Source organism: Clupea harengus, chromosome 16 (assembly GCF_900700415.2).
Source record: "Clupea harengus chromosome 16, Ch_v2.0.2, whole genome shotgun sequence".
NCBI lineage: Eukaryota > Metazoa > Chordata > Actinopteri > Clupeiformes > Clupeidae > Clupea > Clupea harengus.
Genome location: NC_045167.1, coordinates 20,689,365 through 20,703,530, shown reverse-complemented (window position 1 = coordinate 20,703,530; position 14,166 = coordinate 20,689,365). Strand labels below are relative to the sequence as shown.

The following is a 14,166-nucleotide window of genomic DNA, read 5'->3' as shown; positions in this document are numbered from 1 at the left end:
GAGAAGAGCTGTCTCTAGATTTAACCCCGTACTACTGATGACACGCGGTAAATCTTTAATCAGGCAAGCCTGCATGTGAAACCTGTAGCCAACTTGAACAAATGTGTGTGACAGTTATGACAGTTTGGATGCATTTCACAGAGGAGCCTCTTGTTCAAGAGTAGCAGAGTCTGCAGCGGAGGAAAATTGTATCAAGCAGGCGCCATCTGCTGTCTCCAGGTGTACATTGCACACAAAACATAATTGAATACTAGTCAGAAGACAATAATACACCCCATTTACCAAACAATATCTAAACCAGCATTGGAATATTAATCTTAGGTGGACCACTCATAGTTTACAATGGCATTTACACATGGGTTTCCTGTTGACGTAGGCTAATGCTCTCACTCCGTGGGACAGAGCATGCTTACTAATCACATTCAAGACACATGAATTAGGGTCACCAAGACAAACCATATTCTATGACTCATGACATGTAACTGTACCTAAAAATGACTTACCAATTCTCACAGCAAGGTTTTAATCAGAAACTAAAACATTTATTTATTCACTTTTTTATCCAAAGCAATTTGGCAGTACAGTAGAGGTATACATGTTTTATGTTTTTAATGGTTCAAAGACATAGACAACACAAAGGCAATGGGTTAGGACGTAGCTTAATTTGGCAAATTACAGCTTGGTATAGGTTAAAAAAATAAATGCTTGTTTAGAATTTTGTCACAGTAATGTTTTCTGTGTTAGCTAACAATTCTCCCAGTGTTTTCTAACAGTTGTTCTTTCAGCATATACATGTGCATGTGTTACTTCAACATAAAATCTAAGTAAGCTGTGTGCCACTTTCAAGTTAGCAAATAATGTTGGTCAGAGTTGGCGAACTGTGCGTAAGTTGAGCCGCTAGGAGAATGTTTGAACATGACTGATGTATTGACTGTCTTCTTTCGCATTTGATAGAGCAAAGCGATAGTCAGACCCGTGGCAACAACCTGATAAACAACATGAGAAACAAGTAAATGTCAAGACCACAAATGTTCACTTTAACATATAAATCAAGATGTACATACACATATGTTGTAAATACTTACCACAAGAATTGATAAGCCAAACAGCACTGTTAGGAAAATGTTGAATGTCTTTCTCATGAACCCAACCATCAATGGTATACAGGCCTGGGAAGAAAAACAAACTTTCCACTTTGATAAATGGCATTTTGAATTAAAATGGCATTTACTATAAGGGGGACTTAGGCTTTAGCATGTCAACGGCACTAATCTATCACAGAGTAAGTAACAAAATACCTCTTGACATGGATGTCCACTTGTTTTAATGCTTAGATTTTTTGTAGTATGCTATGCAGAAATGAGGCGTTTTACATCTGACATCTTTACATTACAATACTGATTTCTAGACTTCTACATAACCAAACTAGAATGGCACTCAGTAGAGCACATACTTTCGCCAAGGCCCACAAGTCCCCTTAATGCCGTATCTCTCGACATTAGCAAAAACTAAACTAAACTAATGGCTTATCTCGCAACGTTAACAAAAGAAAAACGAAATTCATGAGTTCCTTTCCACCAAGTTTAATGAAAATGTAGTAGTTTTGCGTAATCTTGCTAACAAACAAACAAACAAACAAACAATCAAATGGACAGGGGTGAAAACATAACCTTGGGGTAAAAACTCAATTAGGTGGCATGCGTGGCCTCCAACCTGATCATACTATACACTGCAAATGTGCCAAACTGAGTAATGTCTTGCATCAAGAGTCAGGGGAAAAGTTTAAATATGAACCTTGTGCACCTAATCATTTAAGGATACGTTTCCACGACAGGTGTATCATTGATTGAGATCTTAAGTGTATTCAGAAAGGTTACCTGCGCATACACCAGCTCCTCTACAGTTGTGGTCCCGTTTATGAAAGAAGCAGTGACCTGAAAGATCACACACCACTGTTTATGACATCCAGCAGTTGGTATCACTGTGACTGAAAGACCTTGGCTGTAATGTTTCAGCATAGATGGAGATGCAGGAGACCAGCAGGAGTTCACTCACACATTTGATGGAGCTGTCTGGTTTCTCTGGGCAGAGGCAAGATTCCGGATGATGCCCGTGCCAGTCTTGGAACCCGTTATGGAGCCCACAACACTGGAGCTTTTGGAAAAGCACAATACATATGAACACACTCAACTTGAAATGCACTGTTGGTAGCCCCTTTAGCTGATGAACGTACTCTTAACTTACTTACTCTAATATTTCTGTTTTTACTTGTTGTTTGTAACATTTTGTTAATAATCTAGGCTTTTCTGAGAGATTCATGTAAAACTTAGCTGTATTATATGACAATAAAGGGTCTTCTCTTGTAAAAGTGAGGACATTTGACATATGACCTCACCATTGTTTGCCATTCTTCTACATCATGCTGCCTCTCTTCACTGGCCTCATGGAGACGGTCCACCTTATAGAAATCTTCAATGTACTCCTCCACCTGGACATGCAACAAACCCCCAAATAAATCCAAACGTTTTACCTTCTAGTGGAGCTATCACTTGTTTGACTGATTCAAGATTACTGGCAAGAGATCACACAGCAAGTAAGTAAAGAAATCATTCACGTCACCCACCTTGTTTGCCTCTATTGCTGTTGCTATGGAGAGCAGAAGAAGAAATAGGCTGACGATAGTCAGACCAGTTGAGGACTGTTAGATGCAAACACAGTTATCACTAAATCATGAAGTGAAACACGTAGTAGTAAACAAACAAACAAAATGCCGATGGGTAAACGTGTCAACAAGCTCACCGCAATCAGTGCCCATTGTTTTTCTTTACGAACTCCATAAAGTCCAAGTATGGCACCTGCCGCTATGGCTGCCCCAAGGACATACCCAGAGATCAACACAACATGGAAATCCTCCACCTATAAAAGGGAACCAACCATTTAGAAGGCTATTTACTCATGAATCCTGCTGTTTGTTTCGGTTTCAAAGATACTGTAAGTCTTCTTACTCCTTCAATACAGGATTTGCCATCAATTTGTAATCTAGGTTTTACACTCGACAAAACCATTAAGAACATAGTCCATGTGGTAAAGATGATGACCAAGTAACACAAATTATCCTTATGCGCGGTAGAGAATAAAAGGAAAGATTTGCTGTAAATTTCAGCAAAATAGGCCATTTCAACTCATTACCTTCTGCTCGTTATGGAGACCTCCATGATGAAACAGCGCAAAGGCAAGGATGAAGCCCCCAAGGATCTGTGCATAAATAACACACAGTATTCAGACACATAAGTGTTTGCAAAATCCACCATCCTCCCCTATGGAACACAGACAAAGGCTCACTGACTGTCCCTCCTCATTCGAGGACAGAAAAATGATTTAAACTTATGCTGCGCTACCATGAGCACCAAACAGCACAACATGTCAAATCTCCCCTGGGGTGAACCAATACCATTATCTTGCAATACCCTCACTGAAACTTTTAAATGTATGTAAAAAGAAACAAGACAAAATGTCAACTGACATGTCCATTCAGTTGAAATGGCTTCACTTGAGCTGAACAAGGGACTATTGTTACTACCAGTTAAATGTGCTCTATGTGAAAGCCAGGCAGCTTTGCTTTGCTGTGCTTGGCTGAACTTGTAAACACATGCGTTTAGTTTGCACACAAGTTACTTATGACTAGATTAAGTATTATTTAGAATCTGGGAAACTTTGAGGAACTTCAGCTGAAGGATAACCTGTTCCTATCTGAAATCATCGTTAAAATACTACATTTAGCACATAAAATGAAAATCATGTTCATATCAAGGCTGCTGACCATCATTGTTACACATTCAGTCATGGCTTACCGTGAGTATAACATCAAGAGTAGTGAATGCCCGTCTGAGACAGGTGTTTGGAGGTGCCATACCCCAAAACCAACTCCGACAACAACGTCTCTGTATTGCCGAGCAGAAAAAAAACAGGGTTACAATTATAAGAATGAAAAAAAAAGCTGTGTTGATAGTCCAAGAGGAGGGATGAGTAATGGCCGAGAACAAAACAAGAATCTTCAGCTTTCAGATGATGTCCAGCTCCGTTTGTTTCCTTTTCTTGTCTTATAAGGGAGCTAACTCCCTGCAAAAAACACTGCGCATTTCGTTTAGGACTCTTTTCAGATGGACTTCCAGGACCATATGTTTGTGCGTGTCCCAGTGAGTGTGTGTGCGTGTGTTAGGATGAGAAATAGTGCATTTTTCACATGTGGGAAGGCCATGAGTGCGCCACCAGAGGGAACAAAGGCAGCTGTCTTGGCAAAAAAGGCGACAATACAGAGAATTGTCCATTCATCCTGCCTCCGCCCAGACCAGCAGCTGTACGCACATTCACCAGGCCCAGAGATTTCTCTGAAAAATGATGGAATGCACTGGAATACACTACTTAAAGGCACATGAAACTACACAAAACACTGTCCATCTCAGTTGCTTAAATAAATTACAGTTAACTACAAATGCAATTAATGAGTACTTTGACATCTTATACTCAATCTCTCTCTGTTCAATAGGTGCATTGTTGTGCTTGACAGTAACCTTAGTGTTTGTGTGTTCATTTAACATTTCAATTTTCGAATGTTCTACAATGGCATAACAGCAGCAAACACAACTCATGTACACATAGCTCGGTAACAAGTCTTCATGCTTTATTGACATATAGTTAGTGTTCAATGTTTGTAGGTGATAGGGCACTGGTTGAAGTACTGATGGTTTGTTCCACAGGCTGTTAATGTGAGCAGCCAGTTTTCCACAACTGGGACATTCTCTCTGGGTGTGATTCTCCCATGTGCGTAATGCCTGCTATAAACTGCCATTTTGGGCCGTTCCAAATTAACGACGACGATATCTTTGGTTGTGGTGATATCTTTGGTCGTGGCTCCAAACAGTTGTCCTACGTCGTACTGTGAAAGTTGAGGTTGAAAAATGGTTGTTGTCACGGTTTTGCGACCAGAGGCTGGGACCAAATTCTTATTTCCCAGTGTAGCACTTTCTGCACAGAGAGAAATGATGTCATTTCAGGTCAGGAGTTCCCACCCTCCACCCTCCCCTCCACCCTCCCATCCACTCCAGTGACAGCCTGCCCCTTTGCTCTTCAGTTCCTACTGCTGTAACGTAAACGTAAACATAAAACGTTATTACGTAAATAAGTAACATCAGATCATTCATGCAAAGGTTTCAGTCCCTTTTGAAGGAACACAGCTTTCCCTTTCTGGGAAGTGGCCTCTGAAGGGTTACCCAAACAATCCATGTATTAGCCACTGCCATGATTAGCACCGCCCAAAACACATACTTCCACCATTTCTTCCCTATTCTTTCCACATTGTAGTAACTCCGTAGTTGATCCATGTGGTCCACACCCCCCAATGCTGGCATTATTGTTCAGGATGAGAACAGGGACAGTGATGACCTCATTTGGCATGAATTTACACACAGGTTTCAAATCATGGTCGGTACCACCACAGGTTGACATAAAACAGACATCTCTCACCTCCATCTGCAAACAGTCATGCTTTCAGCTAACTGCTTCAGTCTCTTTCCACGCATTGATCTGCCCTCCATAATATTTTTGGGGAAGAATTTTTAATTTGGTTTTATGGTTCCACAGTAATGCATTGGCATTTTGCAAGGGACATTTTTTCCCCCCATACAATTCATGGTGTTTGTATAGTTAGTCTCTCATCCATTCGTTTATCCTTTGATCCTTTACAACCCTGTATCCCAAACAGTGTCAGGAAGTCACAGAGACACCAGATTTGAATACCCCATCTCACAGGTTTCCACAGATATCTGCCACCAATTTTAATCACAGCCTCTTCTGAAGGACATACAATAATGGTCTGACTTTGTGAAGTTTGTCACCAGAGTCTTCTGTCCCTTGGTTTGACCAGCGTAGACATCTGCATAGCTCCTCATACCCATTTCATGGCATGGTGTCTGCCGCATAGGATACTAGTAAAGCAGGATGATCAGTAATCTAGACATGAAGGTAAATGATGGATACCCATGAGGATGTATATTCCAACAAACACTTTCATCTCCTCCACAAATATACTGCACCAGGGTGCATTTGAAGTGGCATAAAAATGTATGTTTTCCACTAGATTTTTGCAGAAAAGCAAGCCCTACCATCCGCAGAAAAATGTGTAACACTCCTGCTAAAGTGGTCTGTGACCGCGACTAGAGTCTATAGTTGAAGGCTAAGATGAAATGCATCTCCGGTCCAAGAGAATGGCTGGTCAGCCCTCGCCCTCGCCCTCGCCCTCGCCCTCGCCCTCTCCCTCTCCCTCGCCCTCGCCCTCGCCCTCGCCCTCGCCTTCTTCCTCCTGTCCTCTTTCCTGCGCCCATCAGGCCTCTTGTTGGTCCACTCCTTCTCCCTCCAGTTTCTTCCTCATCCTCACTACTCTCTGCTGCCGCAGCACCCTTCCTCATCCTCACTCGCTTCACTACTCTCTGCTGCCGCAACATTCTCACTCGCTTCACTACTCTCTGCTGCCGCAACATCCTCACTCGCTTCACTACTCTCCGATGAGCACCCTCCCTCGCTTCACTACTCTCTGATGAGCAGGAACACCAGACGTCCTGACACATAAAAGACATCAAACATTCTGCTATAATTGTGAGCCATCACAGAGGAAGCCATTTTCATGGACTGATTCATTTCACGGAATGATTAAGCGAACAAGATAAATAAAAAGATAAGGATTTGTTCCCTGACTCTCTCTCCCCATCCCTCTCACACACACTCACAAACTGTAGAAGGCAATTTTTTGCCGTCACATCACCTGCTGAATAACAAGTGTTTTCACAACAACCACGAAGACAGTTAAGTATTTGATATTTATAAGTATTTGATAGCCATCAAAGATGGTACATAAAATAAATCAGATGTTTTAGGTGCTAGAGCTGTAACGTTTATTTCATAAGAAACCACAGGGTGTGAGTTAAGAGTTGTCTATAACCATGGATACTGCTCTAGAGTCCCTCATGTTGCCTGAGGCAAGCAACATGAGGTAGTCAATTCTATTTCTGCTTTAGTGTATCTGTAGCAACAGCTCTATTTTTACAAGACAAGACAACAGTTTGTTACAAAAGACAAACTGATAACTACATTTTAACTCACCAAACCGTTTGCCTAGATTTTCTTTATTGAAAATAAAGAAATGTTTGTCACTGAGTCTATGAAAACCCTTTCATTTTCCCATAGGGATTTCTTATTTGGAACCAGGAAGTGTTAAAATACTAAAAACTACAAACTCCCAGTCGACTCCCATACTCTATTAACTGCCAAAGTGAGGCACCTGGGAATAAGGGGGTGTGAGACAGACATTTCAGTTTATATGCATAATGTCAAAATGTTTTTTATTGTCTGTCTATTGGAAAAGTCAGAAACACACTGACATGTAGGCTAATTATGAAATGATAGGCTACATTTATCTTCCATTTTCCCACATGCCATTAGGTAACAAAAATATGTGGGATTTGCTGGTGTTTTATGAAATATTTGAAGGTAAGCAATGCCACTTTTATAGAATTGGTTTGTTTTTTATTTACAATGGAAATGTCTACATTAAATAAATGTTAAAAAGTGTATCAGATTGCATCGTATCGCACCAAATCATTCCCTATTAAAATATATAGTCCCTGGATCGCATTGCATCTAGATGTATAGATATATTGGATGGTCTTATATGGGTGAGATGCAGGTTTAGTTTGAAATGATCAAACTAGCCAACAAACTTGCCTGGCAAAAAACACTGATAAAAGTTGAACTTTAAGGTTGTTTTAACAAGGTTTTGTGCACAGACCTCCCACAGTGGAAATCTTGGTCAGTTAGTGGGACTGCATAAGCTCTAAATACACAAATTCATAACGTGGTACTGATATAGCTGCATTATTTTCACATTTTTTTTTCCCCAGAGAAGAGGTGCACCGTTCCTGGAGGTATGCTACTGCAATACCACGTCGATGCGTGGAGTGGACGGAACTATTCCATCTCCCTGTTCCAATAATCAATTCAATATAAAATATATTAAACTTATAAGAACAGATACTACACTTCATCTTAGCCAAAAGGCAGAGAAGTGATACCGATTACAGGGAAACACCAGCTATTCATCTCTCATCCATGGACTTAACAAGAGTGCTCCAGTTAGGCTAATAGAGATACCAACACTGTAATATTACAACAACAATGTTCTGCCCACTTTAGACACGCATATCAATCCTCTATTTTTTGTTCACAATGTTGTTCTTCATAAAAGACCAAGCATCACCCTTGAGGAATATCCCACGAACCAATCATATGCAAGCTTGCTTTGTCCAAACCAGGTACCAAACCCCATGTGGACTAAAAATGCCACGGAAAACGACTTAATGTTACTGACACAAATATGGGAAAGTTGTAAGCGAAGGCATTACCTGCTTTAAAAAGAGAAGCTTTTTCTCCACCTTGCGGCGAATCTTAAAAGTTACAGTTCAAAGTAGTGTTCACATTTCGAAACTCCTTTGACACTACGTCACACCATGTATTCTCGGGCTCATCCATACGTCCAAAAATGACCTCGATGAATGAATAGAACGCCCAGATCTGACAATTTTCAGGCAGATAACCTACACGAGCCGTGATTAAAAACATCAAATGAATAAAGTTAGTCAATAACAAGGTTTAATTTATTTTGATGTGTATGTATATACTTGATTCCTACTACCTTACTGCTATAACACATGAATTTCCCTCACGGGATTAATACAAGTTTATCTTATCTAACAAGCATATTTAGCCTACCATTATGAGAACTCCGAAGCTGAACTATTGAAGTTTCTGTGTCATCTTACACTGCGGTAATGAGAAAAGCTAAATCAAAGTACGGAGAGCTTTTAGGGCCATTCAGATTCTATTTTTGCAAGTAGCTTAAATAATGCACTTGAAGCATTCTAGCCATAGCATGTAGATAGGCCCAAATGGCTTAAATCACGTAAATTACACGGACAAGAAAGGAGAGCAATCACAGGCAGGTCAATTATATATATATAATAAAGTGTGTGTATATATATATATATATATATATATATATATATATATATATATATATATATATATATATATATACACACACACACACATACATATATCATACGTCTGAGGATTAAATAAAAAGCCCACTAGCCTAGCCCTAATGAGAACTAAACTTTTTAATAACAATTGTCGCCATTACAAGCAACTGGCCTATCCAAAACCAATGATTATAGAGCGCAATAATGTCAGTAAAGGCCTAGGTAGCTTTAATCTTCATTATGACGTTATAATGACTTTTGAATCTGAAACGACTCAAACGCACACATTTTTTGCCGAGAAAACGGAGCTTTACTTTCTTAAGTGTTGTAAATCATCGAGTCCGGACATACTGTGAAAATATTAAAGATTTAGCCAGGGGTCCAAACCCGTTAAGATGGAGATATTTGGTACCGCCTTCATCGTTAATTTACGGACATTTCCTCAAAATGTAAGTGCAGGTGTATCTATCAGTCCGATGTGTAGATATTAGCCCTGTTGTCTAACTTACGAATTTAACTCGCTTAGCAATAATTGGTTTGAGCTTGTGTAGATAATATCTGATGTGTCCGTGCGCTTCTATTTCTGAAGCTGTTTATCATCGGTCTGTTACTTCTATTTCCTCTGATATTCCTGTGGGGAACTGCAGTGAGTATTTTTTTTTCTTTAGACCTTAGGCTACATGTTTATTGATATTAATACAAATGCTTGGTGTAATTCTTTAACAATTCTGTATCTGCCTATACTATTCAATCTTTCTATACATCTAGGCCCTAAGGAGACTACACAAATGTAAGTTTCCTTTTTTATAAGTCTGAAGACTTTTCAAGACTGAAGCTATCAATTTGATATGGCATATAACTCCTTTTCTCACGTACCCTTAGTGAGAGAATCTGAAGAAGTTACCAGTCTGCTTAAGGAGAAATATGATTCCATGGCAAAGATAACTGAGCAGAACTTAACAGTAAGGTCACCATGCTCACACTATTTTATCTGTTTTATGTGATGTCAAAGACAGCATGATGACCAGAATTGGATGTAGCTCACCATTTAACTTGGGATGCTTCGGCTATATGGTGAGAATTTCTTGAAACTTAAAATTCTGTCACGTTTTTCTTTTATTAGATCCAAGAACTCCAGGAACAGCTGGAGGTGTCCATGCAAATCAGAGACTGCCTTCAAAACCTGAATGATGTGCGGAAGGTGAGAAGATAAAATGACAATGTGTTTTGTATGTCATAAAACCAATCAACATTGTCAAATTGTATTTATTCTTTATTTTTATTCAAATCTGAGTCCTTTGCATAGGGTAGATATTATTTATTACCTGATTTTTCATGACTGAATCATCTTTGAATTTTTTCCAAGGTGACTGGCCAGTTGCTTGCAGTAGAAAATGCGAATCTTGTCAAAATACTCGAAAAGGACATTCGAGAAAAGGAACAAAAAAACACACATTTGATAAACATGGTTAGATTTTGCTTTGTGTTTTCAATTTACATTTAGTATGTTTTGGATTTTTTAAGACTTTCCTAATGAGTTTCCTAACACATCACATTCCGTCCACATCAGCTGAACTTAACCTTACACGGATCAGCTCTGTTAGTTAAGTTCACCTCTGTTTGGGTCAGTGTCTCTTGCTCCTGCTCCACTCTTTCCTTACACATTTGTTCTTCATTTCTGGCAGATGGCATCAAAGGAAAACGAATTGCTGAACAAGTCGGTGAGAAGGCATTTTGCCTTATCAACCATTTTAAGTTTTTTGAAGGGTGATTAATAAAAAAAATCCTTACCTTTCTTGCTTCTTCACTACATCACAGATGAAGATATCTGCATTAGAAAGAGCTCTTGCAGCAAAGAGGACAGATATCGGCAACCGGCGTAAGAGGTTAGTATATCGGGTCTCAGAGTACAGTGACTGTGCTGCAAGACTTCAATAAGAAATGTGAGAGCCCCTCTCCAAAACCTTTATTCCCCAGTACTTTTATATATTACTGAGCATATTATGTATTACTGATACATATTACTGATGCACAAGACACCATCAGTTAGCAGAAAGCCAGAACATGTACTAAAAAGTGCCACATCTTTCTTTCTCTTTTATTATTAATATTTATTTTTTACCAAGACAACACTTCAGCCATATTCAAAGAGATTCTCTACGAGCTGGTGAGTCATTGTACCAATCGTAGGCTATATACCTACTATCTCTACGTTATCTAGATTTTAAGTGTTTAAATAACAAGTAGGAGCTTGTTAGGATTTAACAGTTTATCTGATCACCATTCAATTTCTTGGGCCTCTGAGGATTTGACGATCTGTGCTGATTCGGGCACCAGAACTGGTTATTCTACACTTCAACCACGAATCCTTCCTGCAAGACCAACCGACTACGACGCTAACTCTAATTTATGATCAATGACTCTGACTTTACGATTTACAATGTAGGACTTAGGACTTGGTTTACAGAAAATTGTCTTTAGCACAAATAAACTACATCATCAAAGGCCTGTGATTGTGTTGTGTGATGCAGTGTAACACTTTTATCATCAGACTGTGAAGATACTACAGCTTTAAAAGGTAATGAAATGAAAGAGTTGGGGTGTATGTCTAAAATATGTGGCAGACAGCACAGAATGGTCCACACAAAATTGCTTTATCTGCATTAAAGGCCTTAGAGTCGGTCCAGCCACTAGTCAAATCACCATTGTCTCTGCAGATATAAAGGTATAATCTTCTCACCAATTATTATACATTATTCTTACTGAATCTATCTGTCTTTTCAAAATAGGTTATCATTTGCAAACACTGAAATGGTGAAAACACATAAGCCAGAGTATGGGGATGGGAGACAGGGGGTATGTTGTTTTTTTGTGCAAAATTTGAAACATTTGATTCATAGTCATTTAAAGTATCTATGAGAGAATCAAAAAGGGTAACTGTAACTCCAAGGTTCCGTTGAGGTGACTGCAGTATGTCTGGCAAGTGTTTTGTCTCTCCAAAAACTTTTTTAAAGATCCCCCCCTTTATATGTTAGTGAAGATAATCTGCAGAGACATTCTTGATTACGCCCAACAATCGGACAGACTTTATCACTCTCTTATGTTGTGGTGTTGATGTTGAAAGATTAAGTTGAGGGAATCGACGAATGTTAACTAGTCAACTCATTTTAAGGCTTACTTTGGTTTTGTTTGGATGAAAAGGCCAATGAATTGTTCTCCAGTCCTCGTGGTGGCAGTATTGTTCCATTAGTTGGATTCCAACCGACTTAACGCTTCGCACGAAGAAAACTTGCTCTTCCATCATGGCGGCGTCCACAAGCAGCGATGAATCAATGTCGTCCGTACCAACCTCGGCCTCTACCAATATGGGTAATCCAACTGATAGTTTCCAGTATAGTCTCATAATGGAACATCTTATCGGAGACAAACGGCCCATCAAAGACCTAAATCCGGCCGTAATGGGTGCACTTCCGAGTCCACACAAAACGGACGAGCAGAAGATGATTGAACGAGGAATGGAGAGCTGTACGTTCAAAGCAGTGCTCGCGTGTGTTGGAGGTTTCGTGTTAGGTGGTGCATTTGGTGTTTTCACTGCTGGTATTGACACCAACGTTGGATTTGATCCTAAAGACCCCCTGAAGACACCTACAGCGCGCGAGGTCTTGAAAGATATGGGTCAGAGGGGTATGTCGTACGCCAAGAACTTTGCCATTGTGGGAGCAATGTTTTCTTGCACGGAGTGCATCATTGAATCACACAGAGGCAAATCGGACTGGAAAAATGCCGTATACAGTGGATGTGCTACTGGTGGAATGATTGGATTTCGTGCTGGTTTGAAGGCAGGTGTGTTTGGATGCGGAGGCTTTGCAGCGTTCTCGGCTGCCATCGAGTACTACCTGCGGTGACGGACTGACAGGCATCTTGTCTCGTTTGAAGCCAACATTGAACTGGAATCTTATGACTGGTCCACCAACTCGTGTAGTAATTTAATCAAATCCGTCTGTGTCTAATACACTTAAGAGGGATAATTCTGTTAGGGCTTTTTGCTTTAGCTACCGTTAAGTGTATCTGAGGACTGATAATTCGCTCATGTATTTAATGCAAAGTTTTCCATTTCTCTTAACTCCACAAAATTGTCTTCGGTGAGAGTTGTAAGAGATTGGTCATCTGTGAAAGTTATAGTCCTGTTAAATAAAATAGTATCACATCTTAAATTGTATTGTGATATTCAGTTTCATTGGTAACTGGAAAAAATTGGACTGGCCAAGAAAGCATTGTAAGTGCTTTAATTTGTGATTCCAATGTTGTAAAACTGAACGTGCAGGTTTAATTGAAGTAAACATTAATATATTGAGTCGACTTGAAGTTTTGTTATGGAACAAAAATAAACAAGCGACTACAAAGTAAGATGTACGGAAAAAAAAGTTTGCTTTCTAACATTGTCATCATTTCCATCCCAAAACAAAACGCACCACTCACAGGATTATGCATCAGGGTTACAGCAGCTCAACAGAAGCTGGGAAAGGGAAAACTTTCCCCTGTAATGTAATGAAAACCTTTTACTCTGCTGTTTACTAAAGCTGGTAGAAGCCTGTTTGATTGTGGAATCTATTAACCTACACAGTGACTTTTTTTTAAAACATTTTTTAAAATTAAATTACATTTTCCTCTCTCCATTTATTCTTTTCACAGATTTAGTTTGGGGTGTATGTTCTTCTTCCCTTCTGTTTCAGTGAAATTCACTAAAGACGACTGAATAGGTGTCATAATACTGACATGTGCAGCACTAAGGAGTTTTTGGCTTGGAGCTCCCCCTAGCGGCGAAACCTGTTGAAATTTGCTTTCCTCGTTTATGACAAACTAGCGAGTCAGCAACTTTGCTAACACAGTCAAACATCAAGCAAGTGCAAGACAAGACAAAGCAGGACAGCAAATAAACCACTTACTAATCCAGCAGAAAGATGGCTAGCTCTGAATCGAAATCGCTACCCGATCCTAGTCACGCATGCTCAGACACAAAGAACCGGGCGGCTCCAGAAATCCTACAGACCGCAGTCATTTTCCTACAGATCCCCGA

The 14,166-nt window shown here is 39.7% G+C and overlaps 2 protein-coding genes and 1 pseudogene across 2 annotated transcripts; 1 reads left to right on the top strand and 2 right to left on the bottom strand.

The window, feature by feature from the left end:
* Positions 1-509: 509 nt before the first annotated feature.
* Positions 510-4,319, bottom strand: LOC105912389 (tetraspanin-8-like). The gene is made up of 9 exons (XM_031582701.2): positions 3,852-4,319; positions 3,190-3,255; positions 2,800-2,916; positions 2,624-2,698; positions 2,396-2,488; positions 2,056-2,154; positions 1,878-1,934; positions 1,086-1,169; positions 510-986 (listed from the first exon to the last, which is right to left on the bottom strand). Exons 1-9 carry the CDS (start codon positions 3,909-3,911, stop codon positions 843-845), a joined length of 795 nt encoding a protein of 264 aa, XP_031438561.1. The 5' UTR covers positions 3,912-4,319; the 3' UTR covers positions 510-842.
* Positions 4,320-7,954: 3,635 nt separating this feature from the next.
* On the bottom strand, positions 7,955-8,121 carry LOC116224230 (annotated as a pseudogene).
* Positions 8,122-12,329: 4,208 nt separating this feature from the next.
* timm22 (translocase of inner mitochondrial membrane 22 homolog (yeast)) lies at positions 12,330-13,496 on the top strand. The gene has a single exon (XM_031582684.1). The coding sequence runs from the start codon at positions 12,392-12,394 to the stop codon at positions 12,992-12,994; it is 603 nt and encodes a 200-aa protein (XP_031438544.1). The 5' UTR covers positions 12,330-12,391; the 3' UTR covers positions 12,995-13,496.
* Positions 13,497-14,166: the final 670 nt, after the last annotated feature.